Raw genomic sequence first — 20,999 nt, 5'->3', positions numbered from 1 at the left:
GCAACTTAACCTCATACACTCCACTTATTGATTCAAATAGACACAGGGAAGAGCACATTGGCCATATTTCCCTGGATGACCTTTCATGCTGTGTTGTTTGGCATATCTTGCACTCAAGTTGCTGGTGTAGCCATAGCCCAGTGGAGGAGATGAGGCAGAGGAAGGAACTTAAGTGTCTTGAGTGGTGATCATGTTTAATCAGTGTGGGTATTCTGGGTCAACCATAGCAATGTGATTCTAAGTGGATCCCAAAAGCATTCCAGACCCCAAAAATGGTGAGGAAGTGGATGTGGCTCAGAACCACGATGGCTGCTTTGGGAGGCAAGATGACAGCATGCAACTTAAAATAAATATATCTATTTACTTTCAATTATCTTTGGCCCGCTGGGTCTCTGTGGTTGCGTGCGGGCTTTTTCTCGCTGTGGCTCCGGGCTCTTCATTGCAGTGGCTTCTCTTGTTGCAGGGAACAGGCTCTAGAATACGGTTCACTAGTTGGGGTGCATGGGCTTAGTTGCTCCGCCGCATGTAGGCTCTTCCCGAACCAGAGATTGCACTGGTGTTCCCTGCATTGCAACATGCATTCTCAACCACTGGACCACCAGGGAAGCCCCAGCATGCAGTTTTGAGTTTGATCAGCTATGCTTCAAGTCAGTCCAGTGCATCCACGGTTCTTTCTCTGTATTTCCAATTCCAGTCTTTGTGCCTGTCTGCCTCTCTGTGTCTCTTGGTCGTTCATTGCTTCTGTCCATTCTCTCTCTCTGCTCTGTGCGTCTGTCACTGTGTCCCTCAGATCATAGAGTCCAGAACAGGAAGACTTGGATTTTTATGCCGCTTGTCCACCTAAACATTCGCAATCTTAACATATCTCTGAATGCCAGTTCCCCCATCTTTAAAATGGAGAGTGTAACACTGATGTTGAGTGGCCATTAGGATAAAATGAAGCAAAGTATACAGCGGGCAGCTCAGTGGCTGCCTCATCACCAGCACCTGACCCTCACGATGTATCAGGATCCCACCAATCTCTTGGCTTTCCTCTAGCGTGGCCTACCCTCAGCCCATTTTCAGATCAGCCAATGGAGCCATGACTGGCTGCAACTATTTTTCATCCAGTTGGTCTCATTCCAGCAGTTTCACGTGGCCTCTTGCTGTAAATCAGTCTGGGAAAATAAATGTCCCCAGTCCATTAGTGCCTTTCCACCACAAGCCAATCTGGGCCGCAAAACAGACAGACTTGTTAATGGCCACTTAAGTAGGTTCCGGCAGCCCAGTCTGGGGACCCTCAGCCTCAAATCCTCCCAGCTCCTGTCCAAGAGAAGCACCACTGTGGCAAGACCCCCGGCAGCAAAGGCGTAGACAGGACCCTGAGCAATTGCGGGGAGGAGATTGTGGGGGGAGGAGAGACCACCAACCCCGGTTTGCCCAGAACAGTCCCAGTTTGTCCCTGCTGCCCCAGAGTAGTTATTAGCAGAGTCCCTTTCATTCTCCTAAGGGTGCTGGTATGACAACCTGTAAGGGGAACCTGTGGAAATCAAGAATAACAGTTTGAACAATACCATCTAGCATTTGGTGACCTCTTGCTCTGTGTCAGGCATCACCACAAAGGTCCTGATGCAGCGTGTCACATTGAAACCCCCTCACAACACTCTACAGCTGTTGTTGTTCAGTTGTTAAGTTGCGTCTGACTCTTCAAAACCACGTGGACTACGGCACGCCAGGCTCCCCTGTCCTTCATCAACTCCTGGAGTTTGCTCAAATTCATGTTCATCAAGTCAGTGATGCCATCGAACCACCTCATCCTTTGCCACTCTCCTCTTCTTTTGCCTTCAGTCTTTCCCAGCATCAGGGTTTTTGCCAACAAGTCGGCTCTTCGCATCAGGTGGTCAAAGTATTGGAGCTTCAGTATCAGTCCTTCCAGTGAATATTCAGGGTTGATCTCCTTGAGGATTGACTGGCTTGGCTCTGAAGGGCGGTGCTATTATTAATTCCATTCTATAGACCGGGAAGCCCACATTCAGTGTGGTAAGCGACGGGGTCAAGGTCAGCCAGTGTAGAGGGCACTGTTGGCGTCTCACCCAGACCTCTGTCACCGGCAGCGCACCTGTCCCCCAGTGGCTGGGACAGCTGGCTGTCGGAGCTCAGAGCAGCCCTGATCCCCCTTCCATGAGTTACAGAGTCTCCACACCCCCACTCAGGAAGCAGCCCAGAGGCCATGACCCACCAATGACAGGGTGGGGGGCCCAGAAGGCTCCCCCAACTTCTACAAGGTCAGATTGACTGGTACAACTCATGCTCTAGAACTCCTGGAGGGATCCAGTTGAGACCCAACCCTTGCTTCACTCCTTCCCCTGCCCTATCCTACTCCTGGGCTCCCCTTTTCCTGAAAGGACCCCCCCCCCATCAACCTTTTCAAACAGCATTCCTGTCTCAGGTTGTGCCTCCAGGGGACCAGTCCTAGGATAGCTGGTTAGCAGGGGGCTGAGCTAGGCTCACGTCTAGGAAGGTCTCACTCTTCATCACTAAGCAGATGTGATGTAACATTTCCTGTGTTATTACATACATGATTAAAATGATGGCCTCCAAGTCATCAAGTTGCCAGCAAATATGTTGTATAGGCATCAATGTGACAACAATCACAACAACTACTGTTTGTTGTTGTTATTATTCAGTTGCTGAGTCGTGTCTCTTTGCAACCCCATGGACTACAGCACGCCAGGCTTCCCTGTCCTTCACTATGTCCCAGAGTTTGCTCAAACTCATGTCCATTGAGTTAGTGATGCCATCCAACCATCTCATCCTCTGTCGCAGCCCCCTTTCTCCCCTTGCCCTCAATACTTCCCAGCATCAGGATCTTTACCCATGAGTTGGCTCATCGCATCAAGTGGCCAAAGGATTGGAGCTTCACCTTTAGCGTCAGTCCTTCCAATGAATATTCAGCGTTGATTTCCTTTAGGATTTACTGGTTTGATCTCCTCAGTGTCCAAGGGACTCTCAAGAGTCTTCTCCAGCACCACAGTTCTTGGTGCTAACCTTGAGCCCATCTCTTTCTTAAAAGATGAACACTATAATGTTCATCTTATTATCTCCATTTTGCAGTCGAGGCAAGAAAAGCTTAGAGAAGTTAAGAAAGATGTTCACCAAGGTTACACAGATCTATCTTTCTCCAAAGGCCACATGCTTTTTCCACTTGACCAGTTAAATCACTTGCTGTGTAAATTGTTCACTGAATGGCTGATGAAATGGGTTCCCTATCAAATATGATGTTGTGGTAACAATTCAAATGGAAGACTGGGCTACCCTTCCCACCCCATACAGCCCACAGTGGTTCTTTCTGAGCCGTGTTTAGCCATCAAGCCTCTACTTTAGGGAGAGTGCCGGATTACTCTGGGGACAGCCAGAGAATGTTTCCTTAAGCCAGACACAAACAGATGAAAAGAGCTTCCCAGGTGGCACATAAAGAACCCGCCTGCCAATGCAGGAGACACAAGAGATTCAGGCTCCATCCCTGGGTCAGGGAGGTCCCCTGGAGGACGGTGTGGCAACCCACTCCAGTATTCTTGCCTGGAGAATCCCATGGACAGAGAAGACTGGCGAGCTACAGTCCATGGGGTTGCAAAGAGTCAGACACAACTGAAGTGACCGAGCACCCAGATCAAAGCCACATTCACTGAAGAAAGGGAAGAAAACAAGGTTATGTGTCAAAGGTCCGGAGGAGTAAACTACATCTCTCCTGGCTTTGCAACAGAGGGAGACAAAATAAGAGGAAAAGAGCAGAGCTTTAAGGAGAAATAAACTAGGATTCAAATCCTAGCTTCATTACCTGTGTGGTGTTTTTAGCAAATTACTCAACATCTCCAAGCCTCAGTTTGCTTTACCATAATACCTACTGGGTTAGACCAGATATGAGAGGAGGGGAAATGAGATAAAATATGTATCTCCCCCTGCCTTCTCTCTTCCATTTCCACAAAATTTATACGGTAATCAACTCGGACCCTCATTCCAGGTCTGAATGATACTAGTTCAGATGGACTATGCTTTACTTTCCAGCAAAAAGCATATCCTATTTGATGATAAAAGGTTTCCATTAAAAATAGAGAACCAAGAGAGAACGGATAAGAGGGGAACCTTCATCCAAGAGGCCATCAGCTGACTCATAAAACTACAGAATGAGTCATCCTGGCTCCCAAGGCTAATCTTACAATCAATGGGCATCTCTGCCCAGCCAATCCTAGCCCAGTGGAGAAAGAAGGGCCCAGCAGGCAATCCTCACAAACCTATTCCAATCCCTCCCTGCAAAACCGATTAACTCTGCTTCCAGCTTGGGTGAAATGAAAATCAACCTGGGCCCTTTGCAGTATTGTTTCCCCTCCCCCATCCAGCATCATCTCCCACCCCTCATGGCTTGTTGGCTTTCTAAACAACTGGGGCGGGGGGATCTCTGATGATTCTACTCAGTGTGTGTGTGTGTGTGTCTGTGTGTCTGTGTGTCTGTGTGTGTGCGGCTCCAACGAAAAACAGGCTTCTGTGTCTGGCTTTGAAAATCAATCTCCCAGCCTTCATCCTGACATTTATTATTTCCAAACCCTTCAGGTCCTCTTGGCATTTATGCAGTAAGCAAAAGGCTGGAGAACCCAGGTCTATTTGACCTGCAGATGATGATCTTTTAACAAAACAGTAGCTTCAACATTTTTACTCTCTATATATACACTCTGACAAAGAGTCCTAGAACCCAGTCCTCAATTTGAATGGAGGGTCATAAATCATACACACACACACACGTAATATTTTTGATTGGTGGTTGAGGAAGGAAAGTGAATCAATACATGGTTTTAATTTTACTAGGTAGACATACTTCCACCAGCAAGTGAAGAAAAAGAATGACTCAACAATCTCCCTCCAGGCACCTTTCCCCCATCCTTCCATCCAGCAATAACTGAGTCATTCAGCAACAGCATATTCAAGATACACTGGGTGCCAAGCTCTGGGCTGGACATTGGGAATTTATCAGTGAGTATGTATCAGAGGCATGCTCTGCCTTCTGGATCAGCCAGCTTGGTTCAGCAAGAGTTAACAAGATAGAACTATATAGGATCCCCCAGTTGGCCAAAGCCACCTCTGCCACCTGAATTCCCCTGGGAGAGGCCCCTGTGTTCAGAGTTAAACGCACCCAGCCCCATATGTGAGAAGTGAGCCGGAGACCAGTCTGCCTCTCTCCAGCCACCTTCCAATCTGAAGAATGAAACCCACATCTGCTTTCAAAGTGGCGAAGCGGAGGGGAAGCCCCTCTGCACTCTTCTTGCCTCTAGACTGTTCCCAGATGCTGATTTTGGGGGTCTAAGTGGTGAGCTGGCTGCTGCTTTTAGGGAGCTGGGTCTGTTGGGGGCTTTAAAGAACAGTGATGGGAAGGGAAGGGCCCATCTCAGGGTGCTAACAGAGAGTTCCCCGGAAAAGCTTTCCACGCTGCAGCACACAACTCACAGCGCTGGTCCAGTGAGCCCTCGGGGGTAAGTCCTTTCCCTGGAACTCCAGGGAAATGACCATACAGTGATAGACAGCACAAGCGATGTTTATACACTCCAGGAGGAATCCCAGCCTGGTGAGGGTCTGACGTTCCCCGGGGAGGGGTGGGGACAAGAAAGGGACTCAGGAGATGGAAGCAGGAGTTAGAAGATTCAGCTGTTTTGTTCGCCTGTGTTTTTTCTCTTCAGAGAAACACAGAAGGCGCTGGTGGGCAAGAGGGGGATGAAGTAGCAGCCTTGGCCTCACCTCTTAAATGCTGGGTCCCTAAAATGCGTCCCAGTTCCTCTCCCAGTATGAGACCACAAGGAGGGAGTGTACAGCGGTGAGCAAGAGGGATGCATTTCCCCAACCCTGCTCTCTGACCCCAGCCCCAAAGGGACAACTGCCTAGAGGTCGAAAAACATGTCATATCAAATCCTGGCCATGCCGCTTAGCGGCAGCCGGCTGATCTTGGGCAAACCACTCTCTGAGCCCCGGTTGCCGCACCTGTGACAAGGGGACAAGGATGATGCCTAACTCTCTGGGTCCCAGGAACTATTAAATAAGATCGCACACGTAAAACTCTTTAAGAACCGACGGCAGGCACGCAGTGAGTCGACGGTTATGATTTTCTAACCATGTTACCACCAAACCTTCCTCTCCTGGCCCCTGAGCTGTCCTACTCCACGGAGAGCTCCCGTGGCGCGATCTTCCAGACCCTGAGCGCTGGGCGCCACCGGTCACTCTTCCCCTACCCGGAGCTCACCGTCTCCTCGGTCACCCCCAGATCCGGCTTGGGGAGAGCGAGGGCTTGCCTGCCAGCCTCCTCCCCAACATCGGCGGGCCAAGGGGCGGCGGGGGAGGCTCGGAGAGCCGGTGAGGGCGCGCGGGGGGCCGCCCAGGGAGGCTCTTCCCCTCGGGTAGCGTGCCCGCCGAGGCTCTGCCAGCCGCTCCCCCGGAGCTCTGAGAGCGCGCAAAGAGAGAGAGAGAGAAAGAAAGCGAGAAAGGCGCGGATACTGGACCAGGCTTTGACGCGGATCTTGAGCTCGCCGTCCTGAGGCTCGGGCATGGCCTTCCTGGTGACCCGCAGCTTGTTGAGCCCCCCGAAGCCGGCCAGCACCACGGCGCGCATCTCCTGGGCGTCCCCGAGGCGGTGAGAGCCGCCGCCGCCGCCGCCCTCGGCCGGCTCCTTGCCTGCCTCCTTTTCGATCATCTGCTCCGTCTCCTCCGCCTTCTCCACGCCTTCCTTGGCCATGGCGCGCGGGGGCGCGGGGCGCACGGGCTGCGGCGGCTGCGGCGCTGGGGGGTTCGGGGACCCTCGCTCGCGGGTTCCTCCTGTTGAATGCGGGATGCTCGGCGGCGCAATGGCTGCAGCCTCTGCGAGCCGCGCCGCGGTCCACGGCCTCCGCCGTAATCCTCCCAAGAGCCGCGCGCCCCGCCTCGCTGCCCTCCTCTGTCCTGCCCGAGCAAAGCCTCAGCTCCCGCTTCTCAGCCAGTTTCACACCAAGCTCTTGATCGTAAAACCCAGAGCCCAGATCTGCCAAAAAAAAAAAAAAAAAACTCGTGAATAAAACACATAGAGAAGACGCCTTGTCCTCCGCCGTGGACGCAATATTTCATTATATACGGCGCGGGCTGGGCGCCTTGAAATGGACAGAGATGAATGTCTGGGCCTGGAGGACGCCTCCCCGCCCCAAGGTGGCCTCCTCTCCCACCGACGTGTGGGGGCCGGGGGACTGACGGGAAACGCGGCTGTTTCCCAAACCACCGGTCCGGGTTAGAAGGACCGAGAGGTACGGGAAACTGGAAACTGGAAGTCCCACTGGCTGCCCTGAGGAGTCCAGATCCAGGTCTTTGCACTTGGGACCTCCAGAGATGCTGCTTACCCAGGATCGCGAGGAGCATTTCATGATGGCTAACTCTCACCACCCGACCCGTTTGGGGCCGTGGAAGAGGCTCCAAAATAGAGTTCAGTACCAGAAAGGGGTTCGGTTCTTGATCTGACTTAACAGAAGATCAGATCACTGCGTGCGCGCGCTTGCACACACACACACACACACACACACACACCTGCAACGTGTGTACACACACACAAACACGCAGGGCAATACCTGGCTTCTTGTCTTCTGTTAGCGAGCCCTTTTGAAAAGAGCTCATAGAAGCACTTAGATTTTTTTTTTTTTTAAGGAACAAAGATGGGGTATTCCCTTGCAGCAGTTTAAAGAAAGATGCAGTTGAGGAGTGATAGGTGTATATTCTAGTTATGAGCCAAAAAACCTAGGTCTTTGAAGAAGACCTCAGGGAGCAGGGGCCTTGAGCCAGACCTTGAAGGTGAACCAGCTTCTTCAGATAGGTGATCTCAAGCACCTTCAAACACATAGCAAGGTGGCAGGTGAAAGGGCTATTGGAGAGACACTGATTTGTTCTGTGTGAGCTGATCATTGGCTGTGTTTGACAGTTGCTGGAGACTAGTCTTGAAAGGTTGGTTGGAACCAGCTTTTGAGGATTTTTACCTATTGTGTTATCAAAGTTAAGACATAATCATGGAGGCAGGGGCCCCACTGGAGGCTTAAAAAAGGGGGGGGGGTGGCATCACCAGATTGCGTTTCAGGATAACAGGTTTGGAGGTAAAGTGGTGATGGTTTGGACGATAGAGTTACTGGAAGCATGGAGACCCATTAGAGACGAGAGTGCAGACAAAAATCAATCAATCGACAAATCAGTCAGTATATAAGAGCCTCAGCTGAGGCAATGGCTATAGGGTGGAAGAGAGAGATTAGAAGGAGGCTGAATAGACAAGACTTGGCTAGTGAATTGAACATTTGATTGTAAACCAAATTGCCCAAATCATTAAGTCTGTTGACAGTGTGCAGTATAATGCTTAGGCTGGATTCTATCCTGAAATGAGAATTGGAGTGCCCGTGCTTTATTTGGGAGGTGTTCCCAGGAAGCCCCCCATCAGGAAGTCAGAAAGTAAGCAGGAAGCAACTGAAGCCAACGCAAGGAGCGTGACCACAGGGATGCGTGGGGCCCAAGTCCAGAGACAGTGCGGGACAAGCTCAGCGCGGTCTCGTCCCAGCTGGAAGGACACGGATGCTTTAAACTAAGCTTTCTGCTGATCCGCCGAGGGCTGTCCTGGAAGTGTTAACTCCCTGGTGCTTTCAGCCTGCCCCTCGTACCCGTGCTGAGATGCTCCAGGCAGGATGCTCTCCACAGGAAGCTGTTATCTTAGACAGGGAATGGTGAGTTCAAAGGGGCTATGGGACTGGCATTGATAACGTCTTCAAGGTGCAGTCTTGATTTGCGGGTATCTACTCTTCAAGACCCTTTATGTATCTTTTGTAATTTGATTCGCAGAATAAACCTTATTAGGTAAGCATCATTATTCCCACTTTACAGAAGAGAAAAGAAGTCTTAGCATGGTGACTTATCCTGCTCAAAGGAACACAGTGACTGTGGTGGGATACATAACCAGCTCCAAATGGATGCGCTTAGCTTCTCACCATGCATGCTCATTTGGATGGACCAAATGAGTTCTTCCCCTGATGGATAACACTCCATGGCATTTTACGTTCTCTGCCCCTTTGTTGGCCTCCTAATGTTTCTGTCCCATTAGGATCCCTTGCCTTGATTCTGAGGGCTTTCCTTTAAGAACAGAAAGTTAATCTACTTTGCACTCAGCACACAGCATGTTTAAGAGAAGTGTTTGCCTTATAATATGTTAAAAGGAATATAATTACTCCCTCCAAGGGAATCTCCTAGCTGTTTATAAACACCAGATTATAATTGGCTTGCAGCTGATTGTCACAGCAACTAAGAGGAAACACACCGCTGTCTGCTGCAGTTGGAGGAATACCTTCTTCTGAGTCCTGTGCTTAACCTGGATGGTTAAGTATTCTCAAATCTTCTCCTCTCTGGTGGAATGTGGCAAAAGCCATGCGACAAGGCATCTGTCCAAATAAACACAATAAACCTGTGTTCAGTTTATAAAACTGATGCCTTGGGCATTGGCTTTAGAACTTCAGTTGCGAAATACCTTACTGTGTAGCGCAATGTCACCACAGCGGCCACTGCTGGTGAAATGCAGTATTACAACTCAGCTCTACTAACTTGTATAGGAGGTAGGAACAGATGTGTGTACCGTGGGAGGGGTGTAGGGGGTGGGGTCTAAATAGGAACCCCTCACAATATAAGCCATCCTAGGGGAGTGCCACAACAAAAGAAGTGAGATCTTTGGGCAATAATATACGGGAAGCAATCTTAGTACGAATTCCGAATGGTTTTTAAATAACTTGAAAAGGTTCAGTAACTTTCCAGAGAGACAGGTTACCTGGGGGCGAATAGTCAATGTCTTCAACTATACCCTCTTAATAAGGTTTCTTCTATTGTATTTTCCTCAACGCAATTAGAGTCGTTTATTATAATACATTGTTTAATCTAAAAAATAACCCCGTGCCGTAGGTACAGTGTGTATACATGAGTGTGCTCAGTCGCTCAGTCATATCTGACACTTTAAGGCCCCAGAGACTGTAGCCTGCCAGACTCCTCCGTCCATGGAATTTTCCAGGCAAGAATACTGGAGTGGGTTCCAGTATTCCCTACTTCAGGGGATCTTCCCGACCCACACACATAGGTACTATTATCCTCATTTTACCCAGGAAAAGATTTAATAGAAACAGCATAGCTTTCCTAAGGTCACCTACTTAATCTGGCAGAGCTGGGATTTGAAGTGGGAGGCATTTGACTTTAAAGTGTGGATGCTTAACCACCATGCATAATAGTTATGGTTTTTATAAGCTGTTAATGGGTTTCAAAAACACCATAGAATAGATTGAGGAAGAAGAGAAATTTAGAAGGTCAGCAATGAAGAACAGCTAATGGTTGATGGCCATTGGAAGATCTTAGTAATATCCAAGAGCTCATATTAAAGGATGTATGCTATAATTTCTTATAGTTTGTACTGATGTAATTTAAAAGTCAACGAAGCATGATTGCCACAAGGACAGCATTATCTTCAGAGAAGTACTGAATAAGTGTACAGCCCATCCTGAAGGAGGTAGGATAAACTTCCTATTTATATCTCATAGAACTAGTCACAGAGGGTTAACTCTAGACATGTCAGAGGGAAAAAGTGAGCTGATATTCTTCATCACTTTTTGAGTGCTGACCTTGTAGTGGAGATAAGATGGGGAATGAGACAAACATATTCTCAGTATTGGGATTCCCAGGCGGCTCCAGTGGCAAAGAACGCGCCTGCAATGCAGGAGACCCAGGAGAGCCAGGTCTGAGCCTGGGTTGAGAAGATCCCCTGGAGGAGGAAATGGCAACCCACTCCAGTATTCTTGCCTGGAGAATTCCATGGACAGAGAAGCCTGGCAGGCTACAGTCCATATGGTTGCAAAGAGTCAGACACAACTGAAGCTACTTAGCATGCATGCATTCTCAGCAGCAATGGGACTAATAGAGGAGAAATATATTGGTTTAGGTTGAGCTCCCCAGAAGCAAACCTTTTATAATTCAAATATTTGAGTGTAAATGGCTTATTTGAGTGATGATTCTGGGAAGTAGGTATCTGTGGAGTTGATATAGGGAATGGTAGGAAGTCAGTACATGGTACATCATCTAGCAGGTTACCTCTGTCATTGACTCAGGTTAAATCGTTCTGGAGAACTGTACATGACACTATAGAACACATCTCAAAGGTATCACAGTCGAGAGGTAAGGTAAATGGACTCTCACCTGCTGTCAGTCCTTGGCCAAGGGCTGTGTCTCTGGGGTGCTAACCACCTACCCTTTCCTGGTCTGCCCTGCACATGGACTGTTTTGGAACAGGCAGCTAACCAAGCTATTCTGAAAGAGTTGCAGGTGTTTCAGTTTAAACCCATTGGGTCACTGTGCATGGCAGTGGGGAGTTCTCAGAGGGTGTTTGTGGAACAAAGCAATCTCTCCTGTTGATATGCCTCCCCTAAAAAAAATCATACAGATAATCAATTGTTTACTAGTATAAGCACTGTAAAGAATAAATAGAATGTTCTCTCTGGAAGATTAGGGAAGGCTGTACTATGAAAGTGATGATAAAATATATTCAGCTATGAATAACAAAAGCCTCAAAATAAAAAGTGGCTTAAAGAAGACAGAATACACGTAAGGATGGTATGGAGTCTCCCCGAAGTCATCAAGGATCAATGTTCCCTCCAGTTCTGTACTTCACCTAGCTGAGGGATTGACCCTTATTCTCATGGTTCAAAATACACTCCTCACATCCATGTTCCAGGTAGCCAGAGCAAGACTTGTGGGAGGAGGGAGAAAGATCCACATGCTTCTTTTTAAAGAAATGAGGAGTCAGCTGAAATACATCTGAAAGTAAAAGTCACCCAGTTGTGTCCAACTGTTTGCGACCCCATGGACTGCAGCCCGCCAGGCTCCTCTGTCCATGCAATTCTCCAGGCCAGAAAACTGAGGTGGGTAGCCATTCCCTCTCCAAGGGGTCTTCTCAACCCAGGAATCGAGCCCAGGTCTCCCACATTGCAGGCAGATTCTTTACCGTCTGAGCCACCAAGGAAGCCCAGGGATACTGGAGTGGGTAGCCTAGCCCTTCTCCAGGGGATTTTCCCGACCCAGGAATCAACTCAGAGTCTCTTGCATTGCAGGCAGATTCTTTACCAGCTGAGCTACTAGGGAAGGCTTAACTCTTATTAACTAGAGCCTAGTCACATGGCCATGTCCTGCTGCAAAGGAAACCAGGAAATGCAGGCTTTTTTCTTAAGTGACAACACTGGAGGTAGAAGTCAACGTTCTATTATTGATAGGGAAGAGGAGAGATTCTATTGGGAGGTATAGCTGGGGTATATAGAGATGCCACTGAAAGGCCTTCAAGAAATGAATGATAAGGAGAATACAGGTTAATTCTCATAACTTCTGAAAAGGCAACATTATCCAAGGATCTCAATTCTGTGACTCAGTCTTGCTCTCCCAACAACTCCATTTAGAGAGGTTTTCACCCTCTTGGATGTTTCTCTTCAAAGGAACTTGTCTGTAATTTTATAATGAAAGTTAATAGAACACTCAATTCTCTTCCCATAACCAAAAGATGCTGCTCCTGAGAGCATTTTAGCTCTTTATGAGCCCAATCACATATGAATACAATTACAAGTGTTTCACCTGCTCTTACTCATTTATCCATAAGTTGCTACTATCCACAGAGACATGATCTTATCAGTTGTTTAGTAATATCTGGTAAACACAATCAGCTAAGTGAGGAGAACAATACACCACACGGGACTGAGTATACTACCATCATGAGTAAGGAATCTCAATCAAGTAGCTTGTGTTTCTGAAGCCTTGTTCACCCTAAAACATTTATGAGTGATTTCTTTTACCCCTCCCCCTGAATTTTATCAAGGGCTTTCCCCCTAGTGTGAGACTTTATGATTTCTTGTATGTATCATCACCAAAATGATGCTGTCTGCTTCTTTCAAGTGCTGCAGAGAGCTGTGTTTTCCCCGAAGTACTTTGCTATAGATCATTGTGAATAATGGTAATGGGATGGGGATGTAAAATTTAGGTTCAGAAGTAAACAACATATTTACTCCTCAGATAGAGTCCAAGAGAAACGCAGAAGAGGGAATATTCCCTCCCCTGCTCCAATCTCACCATTTCTCTGCTTACAAGCTGAAAGCATCATACTACAAATCAGCTATGAAGTCACCCTCCAGCCAACCCAATCTCTATTTCCCTAATGTCTCTGGTTTGGGCTAAAAGCTGATTTTCCTGAGAGTTTGTTTCCATTGTTGTTAGATTGGCCCATATCCAGTTGGTTGGAGCTTTCTCAGAGCAATGACTATGTGAAACTACAGGATCTCCATGTAAACTGAAAATACGCAATGTGAGAAGGCACATTTTGCATTTTCTCTTCTGAAATTAGAAGGATCAGACCCCAGGAAATAGGGAAAGCTCTCTAGGAGCAAGCATCCTACCCTGTTCCTTTTAGTATGCCTCTCCACAGAATTTAGTAGGGTGCCTTACACAAAGTAAGTGGGCAAGAAATCATATTCATTCATCATCCATCCAGCCTTACATCAACCATCCATCATTCATATATACATCCATCCGTCTATCCATCAATTATCCATCACCCATCAATCACCCACCCGTTTATCCATCCATCCGCCCATCATCTCTCCAGCTCCTATATTCTCACTATACAATAAGCATAGTGGAAGGAGCACATCCCTTCTTTCCAGAACTTGTTCACATTCCAGTTTTCCGTTCACTAACTGTTTGGCTTCTAGGCTCCAACAGGCTGAGAGAATTGCCCAAATTGGATGAGAGTCAGAAGACCTAATTTTCAGGCATGATGTGAAGAACCACATGACATTCTATGTCAAATTCTTCTAAGCATTATTTTAAGCACTTGATGACTGGGTAGTAATTTCCTCTCTGCTTCCTTCATGGGTGAGGCCTGGTACGTATCCTGAGAGGGAAGCAGACACACAAACAACATGGTACAATGTCCCGGGGAGGCAGGACAGTGTAGCTAGAGAATAAGTGCTTGGGCTGTATCCCAATCCTGGCTGGAACTCTTCCCAGCTGGGTAACCATGGGCTAACTCCTTTTCCGTTGCTTTATTGTCTATTCTGTAAGGGATGGATATTAATCACACCTATTTTACATTTTTGTAGGGGAAATTTTAAAGAAGTAATCCAAGTAAATGTCTGTGCTTAGAAAAATTACTCTTTATAGGTTAGCGCTTTGTAGCTGCCTCTGTCGTGTGTTGCTGTTATTCTCTCACTAAGTCGTGTTCGGCTCTTTGAGATCCCATGGACTGGGCTCGTCTGCCTTTATCGTAGCACTTAATATTTCAATGACTCATATCAATGTATGACAAAACCCACTGAAATGTTGTGAAGTAATTAGCCTCCAACTAATAAAAAAAATTAAAAAAAAAATATTTCAATGACTGTTTAATTCATAAAGTTCCAATACGGGCTTTGTCAAAGTATATTCTATAGAACAGTAGTTTCTTGGGTTACTGGTTGGTGCCAGGGTAAAAGAGAGTTCTGAGACCAAATCGTCTTGAATCACTCTAGGTCAAGTGCAGTTCAGCAGCTTTCTTCAATGCAGGGCCTTTTAGATTCTCTTTAAATGGAGATACAGAATGCAGCTTCACTCCAAATTTCTTGACTTCCAGCCTTTTTACCTTGAAGACTCGCATTCTGCCAGATGTCTTTTGGGAAAAGATGCTCTAGACAAATCAATGGATAACTATTTTTGAGTGTCTGCTCAGGGATAGCAGAAAATAGCAGGATCTGCCCTCAATGAGCTCAGCCGTATTTGAGGGAAAAGACTTAAAACACCCAACTGGGGTCCAGAAAGGCTATGAAACCAATACAGCGGGTCTGGTGGGGGAAACAGTAGGGAGCAGTGGGGACTGTGGCAAAGAGGGATACAGGTGGTCATCCTAAAGGCCATCAGCTCAACTTCAGTCTCGTATTGCCATGTGAGGGGGTGTGCTCCATGTTGGCAGATCTTCTAAATGTTCAAAAGAAGCCAGAAGTCTGGGTTTTTATGTGAAATTGCCCCAGTTTTTAAAATCCTGACAAATATTACATAGGATGAACAAAGTATACCTGTGAACCAAATTTAGCCCATGCAGCACCAATTTGCAATTTTTGCTCTAAGCTCTGAGTTCTTAGCCTGGGGTGATTTTGGCCCCCTTGGGAACAACTTGACAATATCTAGAGACACTGGTGGTTGTCACAGGCGGTGCTACAGACGTCTAAGGGGCAGAGGGTAGGTATGCTGCTAAACATCCTACAAGGCACAGAACTGCCCCCAAAATAAAGAATTATTCAGCCCCACGGGTCAATCATGCGAAAGTTGACAAAGCTTGCTCTGAATCATGAATCCTTAGACCCTGCGAGCGAGGCAGCCCATGGTTTTGACTTGCTGCCTGTGTGACTTTGGAAATGTCCTTGTTCCTGTTGGTAAAAGAAGATACTTAGACTAACTGATGCTCAAGGGACTTTCCAGCTCAGGGGCCGAGGTTTCATCAGTCATCAGTGTTGGCAGTGGCCTGGCACACGGGCTCTCTCTGCAGAGACGACATTGATCAGAAATGATAGCTCCCAAAATGGCACATACTGGCGGACTGTTCCCAGGCTGGGATACTGTTTGTCCTTTTGATGAGTTCAGAAGTCCGTTTCCTGCAGGTCTCACCCCAGACACTTGAGTAAATTGGAAGCTGATTTTAGAAGGCTGCTAAATCATCCTGGGCAATTTTGTTGTAGAGACCGCTCATATTTTATTGAAGGAAAAAAAAAATCAAAGGACACACTTTAATTTAATATACCACTGCCTTTCCAAATAAAGATAGTCCAGTGGATATTGATTGGGGGTTTTGGCGTCGCGTGAGCCTGCTTATCTAGTTGGTTATCAAGAGCAAAGTTTTTTGGTTCTTTGTTTTTATCTTGAGGGTTTAATTCAATCAAGCCCGCAGTGGAATTGAGGCAGGCTGCAGGATGAGGTTCTGGGCGCGGGGGTTGGATGCTTTGACCAGGATAAGCAGTGACGGGTGGGGGATGGGACAGAGTCAATGAAGGTAATGAAGGCTGGAGTCTCCAACAATACACTCAGCACATTAATGCTAATGTCCGCTCTGACCCCATGTCCAGACTCTGAGTCAGCCACTGCGCAGGCTGCCTGGTGTGACGTCATCCCTCCTTCCCACAAGGCACTGCGGGGTTTCTCAAAGATAAATTGCTAGGGAGAAAGGGCTTTCTGCGTCCCTGGAGAGGTAGAGGCTGGGATACAGTTTAGGACCTCCTGGACCCTGACCCTGTTTCCCATGATCCTGAGAGAGGAAGCTGTGACCTTTGATGCTGCTGAACTTCAGAAACCAGGGGAGCCAAGTGTTTGCAACATTTTCTTTAACAACAATGCATGGAGATTGTTAGAGTAGGTTCTTATGGAAGGATGACACGAGCTTGAGGATACAAGAGCAGTGGCAAAGCCACCCCCCCCCCCCCGCCCCGCCCCCAGCCCCTTGCTCTGCGGATGGTGTCATCTGCAGCCCTGCTCCTGTTAGGGGTTCTGGGGGGCAGGAACTGCACCAAACATGCTCCCTCTGCCCCTTCTCTGGGTATCAATCACTCTTCCAATAACTGCCTGTCTCCTTAGCCTATTTCCTATAGGAAATCAATCTAATCGTATGGCAGGCATAAGAGTGAATGCGCAGAACCCTGGCCCGTCCCTAACACACTTGACGTGCAGGTCAAGGTACAGTGCTGACTGCTCTTCAGGTGTGTTGGTTATGCCTTCCCCAGCACCGACTCTTGACACTAGGATTTGATCCAAGCAGTTTATTTGGGGGAAGAACCCAGGAAACACTTATAATGGAGTTGGGAGGGTTAGGGATTGAGAACAAATAGGAAAATGCGTGCATTTTCAATCAAGTGATACCTGGGACTCATCCCCAAGGAGGAGTTACAGGAAACAGTGTAGAACATGCTTTTGAGTTGTTCTAAATGGGCATTGAGGGAGCTGGGGCATCTATCCACCAAGAATTTGTTGCGAGCCTCTTTCAGAAGCATTGACTTTTCAGAACGGCTGGCCTGCCCTGCTTTCAGACAAGGCAGGCTCCGAAAGCAAAAGCCCTCGGGCAGAGAGTAGCAGGTGTTCACTGCTAGCAGCTTTAGGAGTGCAGAGCTAAGTGTTGAGGGCAGAGGGTAGGCAGGGCTGGCAGCTGCTGTAGCATATTGATTTAAATTATTATTATCATTCTACTACTTATATGAATGCAAGCCAACTGTAATATCCTTATGCCTACAGCTCTTATAAACAACTCCATAAAAGCCAAATATGCTTACATATTATATCTTTAAGCAGTAAAAAGCAATATAAATCAAAATGATGACAGTAACTCCATGTGATGGGTGGTGGTGTTTGGTCAACTAAAGTCAAGCTTTGCAATACAAATGTGATCCCGGCTTCCAAAGCAGCAGGTTGTTTTGAATCCAGAATTCCAGTTCAGTACAGTTCAGTTGCTCAGTCACGTCTGACTCTTTGTGACCCCATGAACTGCAGCACCAGGCTTCCCTGTCCATCACCAACTCCCGGACCTTGCTCAGACTCATGTCCATCAAGTCGGTGATGCCATCCAACCATCTCATCCTCTGTAGTCCTCTTCTCCTCCTGCCTTCAATCTTTCCCAGCATCAGGGTCTTTTCCAATAAGTCAGTTTTTTACATCAGGTGGCCAAAGTATTGGAGCTTCAGCTTCAGCATCAGTCTTTCCAGTGAATATTCAGGACTGATTTCCTTTAGGTTGACTGGTTGGATCTCCTTGCAGTCCAAGGTTCTCTAAACTCCAGTTACATCTTGCAATAACTAGAGTTTCCCTCCAACTTTTCTAAATTCTATTTGCTACAAAAAGCCAGCCCTGCAGCGATGAGGTCATCTGGCCTCCATAGGACATGAGTGCATTATTTTATGTTGTCTTTTTATCAGTCAAGTATAAAACTGAAACTGATTTAACAGAGAAAGGAAAGGAATTATTTGGAGGGTGTTGGGAAGCTCACGGGGTCCCTGGGGAGGCTGTAGAACCAGGCAGGATGATAGGCAGCCAGGACTCCAGCTGACAACAGGCCACAGACTCTGTCTGGTGAGGGCACTGCTGTAGCCATTTCTGATAAATGTGGGACCCCTTTGCTTGTGCCAACATTACCACCAACAGATGTTGGGTATCACTGCCACTCCATCATGCTGTTGCCACTAAAATCTTGACCTTGCTGTCACTGCTCCAGCCAGCCATCATCTGAATCAAACCTCCACTACCTTGCTTCAAAGCCCAGGGTGGGTGTGAGTCTGGTTGGTGGAGCTTGGACCATGAGTGTGCACCCTCACTGGGAAGGCACCCGGCAAAGCAAACATCTTGCATCATCAGGTTCTAGAGTGGGACTCAAGGTTTGCCTACCCCCAGGTTCAAGGTGGGGGTATGCCCCAGACATAGGAAGAAAGTTCAGATGCTACGGAGCCAAAAAAGCATGACTAGCATCCACCTGGACTTCCCAGGTGGCTCAGTGGTAAAGAATCTGCCTGCCAATGCAGGAGACACAGGAGATGCCATTTCGATCCCTAGGTCGGGAAGATCTCCTGGAATAGGAAATAGCAACCCACTCTAGTATTCTTGCTGGGAAAATGCCAGGGACAGAGGAGCCTGGCGGGCTGCAGTCCATGGGGTTGCATAGAGTCGGACATGACTGAGCCCCTAAGCAGTGTCCACTGCAGTTTTTTCTTTTCCTTTTCTAATTTGTTGTTCAGTCACTCAGTCATGTCCAACTCTTTGTGACCCCATGGACTGCAGCACACCAGGCCTCAGTGTCCGTCACCACCTCCCGAAGTCTGCCCAAGTTCATGTTCACTGCATCGGTGATGCCATCCAACCATCTCATCCTCTGATGCCCTCTTGTCCTTCTGCCCTCCACCTTTCCCAGCATCAGGGGCTTTTCCATTGAGTCGTCTGTTTGCATCAGATGACCAAAATACTGAAGTTTCAGCTTCAGCATCAGTCCTTCCAATGAGAATTCAGGGTCAATTTCTCTTAAGATTGACTGACTTGACAGCAAGGAGATCAAACCTGTCAGTCTTAAAATTAGCATGTCACAATTAGAGAGGCTGAAGAAAAGCTTGGTGACCTGGTCACAGTCCACTGAAAGTATTCCAAAAGATTATCAAAGTGGTCAAATTTTTAAAGACTGTTTTAACGTTCCCCAAATAGAGAAATGCAAAGTGCTCAGTACATAACGGCAATGTAGTCTCAACTCTGCACCTGTTACTATAGATCATCCTAGAAGTAAAGGGTCATGTCTTATTTTTTTCTCTGTGGATAAGGATAGACATTGGCTATATTCACTCAAACCTTAGATATAGTTTCATGTATTTTGGTATCTACTATTACTGCTAAAAGTTTAGGAAGTTTATTATCTTAGTGATTTAAAAAATGTTTTTTGAATTAGGTGTGAAACTTCTAATCCAATTCTGAGAATATAAAGAAATACTCTGTTGTAAAAAAAAAAAAAACAAAACCCAGGAAATTAATATGTGATACAGCATCACTAACTAAATTACATATTTTGTTTAAATTTCACAAAATGTTATGCTAGTGTCCATTCTTTGTCTTCATACCTTACTCAAGACTCCACATTGTATTTAATTGGGTTAAGCAGCTTCAAATTCTGGTATGCAACAAATTTGCTGCATGCAACAATTTCTGGTAAATTCTCTTTTCATTTTTATTCTATTACAAATATTTTCTATTTTTTTTTTTGTTATGCCTCCTTAGATACACTCATCATTTAAAAGTGGACATTCAATTTCCAAATACATGGGATTTTTAAAAAGTATCTTCGATATTAATTTCTCACTTAAATGCTTTCTTCTCTGCAATCACACTAACACACACACACAGAAGAATAGGCATTGACTAAAAGAGGGAAAGGGGTGGCAAGGGAAAGGGTAAGGAAACAGCTTGCATTAGTTTTAAGCTCTTAAACATGAGTAGATTGGGGCATTGAGTTAGTAGGTGCCATTTGGCTCTTTCTGTTTTGAGAAGTGCACTTTCTAGGACAGAACAGAAGAGAATCCCACTTGATGTGGGAAAAGGGACTAAGAAAAGGTATTTTGAAGCTCAGCTATGGTTTGAAGAAAGATCCACGAGTGTAAAACCAAAGGACTTATAAGAATACCAAATATTCTAGAGAAAAACGTGATGAAGGGAACACTCAGGGGTAACTTGGCTTTCCACAGTCTTTGCCCTGGAAATGAAACTCAAAGGAAATCTCCTCATCAAGACCGCTTGAGAAGAAGCTTTGGATGAGTTCAGTTAACACCTTAGAGGTTCTGCAGGGTAGCGGGGATAAAGTTTTGTTATTTTTGATAAAACATCCTAGGATCCTAGGTAAATTTACTTCACCAACTTTCTCTAATTATGTAAAAATAAAATTATTCCCATGGCAAGAGTACTGGAAACAGATGGGCTGCATAATCTATCCAAGATTTTTCCATCTGTGTTTTTAGGCATCTGGGCATTCACTTGGGATTTCACGGAAAGGCATATGCTCAGAAATGAAAGTCATTTTCAGATAAACACAGCTCACATGAGAAGACCATTCCTACTCATGGAAAAGGCCCAAGACAGACAATCTGGACAGGGCAGTGATTTATTTAAGATTATTCCAATTGGTAAGCCAGAAGCATTTAATTTTAAATACAAATTTACATGCTGACATCCTTTCTTTGGTCAGTAAGCTTGAAAAGTGTGCTTGTGTGTGTCTTTGAATGCTACACAAGCCAGTGTGCCTTGGGAATAAGAGGACCCTCTGGATGTGACAAGGACCATGACTAGCCCACACGCCAAGTGCAGACACCACCGGCAGGCCCTGGGTTAGGGTGGGGCAAGCGGGGCTGGGCTTTGCAAAGGCGGGGATGGGTCTGGTCTTTACCAAG

General features: G+C 46.7%; 1 protein-coding gene across 1 annotated transcript in view; it reads right to left on the bottom strand.

The window, feature by feature from the left end:
• VAT1L (vesicle amine transport 1 like) overlaps positions 1-6,871 on the bottom strand; it is a 166,734-nt gene extending 159,863 nt beyond the window's left edge. The window contains exon 1 of the mRNA XM_043898103.1: positions 6,519-6,871. Coding sequence (XP_043754038.1) covers positions 6,519-6,751 — 233 coding nt within the window. The 5' untranslated portion in view covers positions 6,752-6,871. The remainder of the gene's footprint in view (positions 1-6,518) is intronic.
• Positions 6,872-20,999: the final 14,128 nt, after the last annotated feature.

Source organism: Cervus elaphus, chromosome 4 (genome assembly GCF_910594005.1).
Source record: "Cervus elaphus chromosome 4, mCerEla1.1, whole genome shotgun sequence".
NCBI classification, from domain to species: Eukaryota; Metazoa; Chordata; class Mammalia; order Artiodactyla; family Cervidae; genus Cervus; species Cervus elaphus.
The sequence above is the reverse complement of the archived record's forward strand: the minus strand, read 5'-3'. Positions and strand labels throughout refer to the sequence as shown.